The sequence below is a fragment of the Melospiza melodia genome, chromosome 3, assembly GCF_035770615.1.
Source record: "Melospiza melodia melodia isolate bMelMel2 chromosome 3, bMelMel2.pri, whole genome shotgun sequence".
In the NCBI taxonomy this organism is placed as follows: domain Eukaryota; kingdom Metazoa; phylum Chordata; class Aves; order Passeriformes; family Passerellidae; genus Melospiza; species Melospiza melodia.
The window spans coordinates 118343369-118348214 of record NC_086196.1 but is presented as its reverse complement, the minus strand read 5'-3'; the positions used below and the strand labels follow the sequence as shown (position 1 = coordinate 118348214).

The 4846-nt window shown below is 47.2% G+C and overlaps 1 protein-coding gene across 1 annotated transcript; it reads left to right on the top strand.

The window, feature by feature from the left end:
* Window positions 1–867: 867 nt before the first annotated feature.
* On the top strand, window positions 868–2154 carry LOC134416608 (inositol 1,4,5-trisphosphate receptor-interacting protein-like 1). Its single transcript, XM_063153369.1, has one exon. The coding sequence runs from the start codon at window positions 868–870 to the stop codon at window positions 2152–2154; it is 1287 nt and encodes a 428-aa protein (XP_063009439.1).
* The last annotated feature ends 2692 nt before the right edge of the window (window positions 2155–4846 follow it).

Here is a 4846-nt window from a genome sequence, read left to right as displayed (position 1 = left end):
TCTTGTGCTGTGTCGGCAGTGAGAATTGCCTGCTGGAAATCTCCTCCCCAACAGCTGCTCATCACCCTTACGAAGCGTCTCCAGGGAATCAAGGTCCTCTGGCCGTGGCACAGCAGGAAGAGAGATCCTGCTATGGAGAAGCCCCATGTCACTTCCAGGCCATTCATTACTACACACCCAGGGGTGTCACATAGGTTCCAAGAGTGACCCCAAAAGCACACATGTCAGCAGCAAGGCAAGCAGTTCTATCTCTGAGCAGAAGACTTCCAGGAACAAAGCATTCATTGGTCATGTTACCCATTTTGCGATTAGGAAGGCTTTGAGGCCTCCTACATGTTTTGTGAAGGGAAGAGCCCGTGTGTCCATTGCGACCCATGGGTCTGCTGTATTTGCATGTCAGGTCTTTGCTTGCCAGGGGCCATTAGGATTCCCAGAGGTGCGGTAGAGATGGAGGGTGGGGCAGGCCTGGCCTGGATGCACACTGGCATGTGTGACATCACAGCCGCAGTGTGACAATGGGGGCAGCTGCCAGGAGGAGCAGCAGGTAACGCTGCCCCAGTGCAGCCTCGGCGAGCGGCGAGCGTGCACGCAGACAGGAGGCTGTGCTGAACGCGGAGAGAGGCCCACGGCAGAAACGCGAGTATTCGGGGAGCGGCTTCTCAGCGGGCATCCAGAGCCAGTCCCTGGTGGCAGGGCCTTTGTCCAGACCCTTTGTGCCGGTGCTGGGGCAGCGGCACAGGCCTGGCAGGCTGCCAGCCTCCGGGGCCCCCTCTGTCCTGCCTTGAGATCCCTGGGGCTCCTCTCCCCACTTGCCCTATCAGTTGCTCCCTCCCATCCCCACTGGACCCCTGCTCAGTGCCCCAGGCCATGTTTGCCATTACATTCCTTCTCTTGCTTGTGCAAGGCCTCACCCAGTACCCGCAGCAGGCCGGGGATGGGCTGGATGAGGCCACCCTGGAGCGCATGCAGCAGCGTGCTGAGTATCTGGAGCAGCAGATGACTCAGCTGATTCAGGAGCTGGAGCAGATGAAGCCGGAGCAGAGTGGTGGGGCCTGGGGAGCCCTGCCTGGGTGGCAGTTCTGGGCTCTGAGCGGAATCCTCATGCTTCTCTTGGTGCTGTGGTTTGGACATGGGAAAAGTCGATGTGCTCCAGACAACCGTGGCCACAAGGAGAGGTCCAGCAGCAACTTGGTGGAGGAGGAAGAAAGATGGAACATTGTTGGAAATGTGGAAGAGGGCAATGTCGATGACAATGAGGAGATGGCAAATGGAGAAGAAGACGATGGTATCAATGTGCAAAGGAAGCTTGGAAGCCATTTAGAGGAGCGCATACAAGAGTTGCCTGTTCTGGATCTGGACAAAGGATTCTCCATGATCGCGGACCTGGTGGACAAACTCATCCACGTCTTTGGAGAAGGCTTGTCCAACAGTTTCTACCCGGTGCCACAACCAGCCATGGGAGTGGGCAGTGCCTTTGAAGGCTGCACTCCCCATGCACAAGATGTTGTGTACCGTTTGCTTGTTCCCCTGAGTGCCCCTCCAGGACATGCCTTCCACCTGGAGCTGGACACTGCAGCAGTGGTCCAGAGGAAGTTCTGTGTCCGTGTGGAGCGGGTGTGCACCTGCAGGAGGGAGAGGCTGGAGGAGGACATGCTGTGTTTCCTCCACCACCCCGAGGAGGAGCTGAGAAGGAAACAGGACCCCAGCCTCCTGCACACCCTGTGCACCGGCTGCTATCTAGATGTGGAGAAAACTGTCCACTGGTTCTATGGATTTGTGAGAATCGCCTGGCTGCTGTTGCCTGAATCGTGCCACTGGCGTTTAAGGTTGCAGCCCTCCAGCCGCTCCTGCAAATTTCAGCTGAGCAAAGACAAGGAAAGCTTCACGGTTGAGATGTTCTTTGCTGTGCGGCAAGGAGACTCAGATGTCTTTGTGAGCAGCCAGCCTACAGAAGTAGGCATCCCAAGCACAACGTGGCTGGAGACTTACGCCGTGGCAGAGGCAAAATTCTTCAGGCACATTTCCAGACAGGTCTCCCAGCCTGCAGCTCCTCACGGGCTTCCTGATGGGTGTAGGTTTCTCCAGCTGTGTCCTGAAGACAGTGGTGATACACCTCCTGAGCACTGTACCCCTGACAGGGTGGGGCAGGAGTGATTTTGGGCAGCGAGTGATGGCTATCCTGAAGTCCCTCCGCTGCTCACTGGAGATAAAACAGCTTCACCACTTTGTCATCGGCAATGAGAGCTTTCCTACGGAGATCAGCTTGCCCTCCGGCTTCCAGGTGGCTGTAGCACCCAGTCTCCTTGAGCAGTGTGGATGTCCACAGGAAGACCGCGCAGGCATACTACAACTGGTTATCCACGGGTTTTTAAGGGGAACTTGTGCCACAGAGGTGTGTATGTTTGCCCTGTGACAGACCCTGTATATATTAACCTTTCATAGGTAGTGTATTCATGATATATATCCGTATGCTTTAGTTAGTGCTCTTACTATATTTAATAATACCCTATAAGTAATTCATTTATTATATATATTAGGACTCAGTAGATAGTGAATTTGCAATATGTGTTCGGGCCCTCTAGTTGGTGCTTTTTGTATATATCTTAATGCCGTCCAGTTAGTGTGTTCTGGGTATCCCCAACTTAGTTTGAACTTTTTTCAATAAATTGGGCTATTCCAGTACATGGATTTGCAAGGTCTTATTGAACTTGACCAGACCTAGAGCATTTGTAAATTCTACTAGGCTTGGAATAGGCACTCGTAATAGGATACCGTTTTTTACAAGCACACAAAATTCTATGCATGTTGCTTCTCTCATTTGTCTTCCTGGTTTAGCAGCCACTGAAGACCACAGTGGCTTCAAAGATGATTTTTGCCCTTTGTTGTCCTTGCCCTCTCAGTCCATGTTGGCCATCCCACCTGGGCTCCGAAACTCTCTCTCAGCTGTGGCTGGGCAGGGAGCAAGCAAATGCCCCCGCTGCTATGAGTCCTTGAATTTACTGGGAAGACAATGAAGGTCGTGGCCATCCCAGATGCTCTGCTGGGCTTTGGCACTGCAGGAATGAACTTGTTGCACATGCAGAACACTGCTGGCAGTGGGAGTTGCCTGCTGGAAATCACCCCCTCTCTCCACTGCCATAGAGGTTTCCTATGAGATGACTGAGATCTCTGTATTATGGCATGAATATGGACCTATTCACGGTTGTGGTGAAGGCTTTTTCCTTAATATGTTTTGGAATATTGTCTTGAGTACAACCATACATTGTGTATAAGCATATCCTTCCCATTACTCTCAGCTGTCTGCAGTAACATAATCAAACTATTTCAAAGTGTAATGCAAATAAATATTAGTATGTTTTGACTTTGTACATATTCATGATCTCCTTGTACTTTTTGATACATATTTCAAAATAAGGTGTTATTTTGTTGAAGACTCACTGTTTTTCTTACTTCATGCTTATCTATCTTTAGAAATCAGAAGCCTAGGATCTGTTTCCGAACTTCCCTGCCACATCCTGGGCTCTGATGTGACCCCAGACCTCTCCACTGCATCTTTTTAGAAGTGCTCCCGAGTCATCGGCTGAGAAGTGACAGCTCACCTTTTGACAGCTTAGCATTATAACTGTTTGAAAGAATGTCCTTTGGTGTCACTTCTATGCTATGACTTCTTTCAACCCCCTCAAGAGGATTTTCTTGAGCATTCTCTGACTGTGGTCATATTGGAGCTGTTTCAGCACTCCTGACACACCTTTTGTGTCGCTGACAGGCACCGGAGAAAGGGCTTCAATGAACTCAGCTGAAATTGAGGATGTATAAAAGAAGCACATTGGGCATTGCTCATGGGGATTTGTTTTTAACAATACAAATTTCCAAGGCTGTTAAATATTGAAATATTAAAGAGCAGATAGAGTGCAATGAAAGAAACATTTATGTATACTTCACAGCACTAGTTGATTTCAGAGGTTTTACAAATTTATCAGAATTCTTTGTGTTAGTAAACCTGCTTGGGTTTTGAGCTCATGGCTGCCTTGTGGAGAGATACTAAGTAAATACATGAAGTGATTGCTTGTGAATCACAGAAATACAATTTACAATGTGATGAGTGAACAGTTCCACATAATAAAATAAGGTACTCCGTTACTATAATGCAAAGCTTTAACTGCTTATGTTGTGAATATAGGTGTGTTTTAGCAGGGACACAAATTAAAAGAAGGTAATTATTGCCAGTGGTCTAGCAACAAGTGTTTTATGAGCAATTTAAATTATAAAAAAGCCCAGTAAAGCCTGAGATGGTGGAGAAGATGCTGAGCAAACAAATATTGAATGTTTGATTAGGAAAAAGATAGAAGGAGATATTTCAGTTAAGGACATCTTTCTCCAGAAGACGTGCTACTGGGAGGAAAATTTCACACGTATTATTCAGGAACTGGCAGTTTTGTGTTAGGTGCTGCATTTGTTCTTTGAAGGTTTTAGTAAATTTTTCCAGAAAACCACTTTTTGGAGGAAAAACATGACATCTGTGTACTTGTTTCTGCTGATTTTTCATAATCTGCAGTTTCATATTCCCAATATGTACATTAGTCTCTGACAAAAAAAGAAAAAAAAACAGAGAACAAATAATTTTGAAAAACTCTTTAATCATAAACAATGTATGTCTGAATATCTATGTCCTTTGGCTTTAAAATTAATTTTTATTGCTAGGATAGAAAATGAATTTTCTTCTGTGTCTATACAGTTTTGTGATGTACTTCATGTTGTATAGCAGTGAGGTCAAATGCATCTTTGATACCAGCAAAAAGAATGGATGTTATATCAAAATAAATTTGGCTGAGTGTTCAATGTGAAC

Bases quoted from the DNA above. Each gene is read 5' to 3' on its own strand.
- LOC134416608 (XM_063153369.1), top strand. From the start codon at position 868: ATGTTTGCCATTACATTCCTTCTCTTGCTTGTGCAAGGCCTCACCCAG.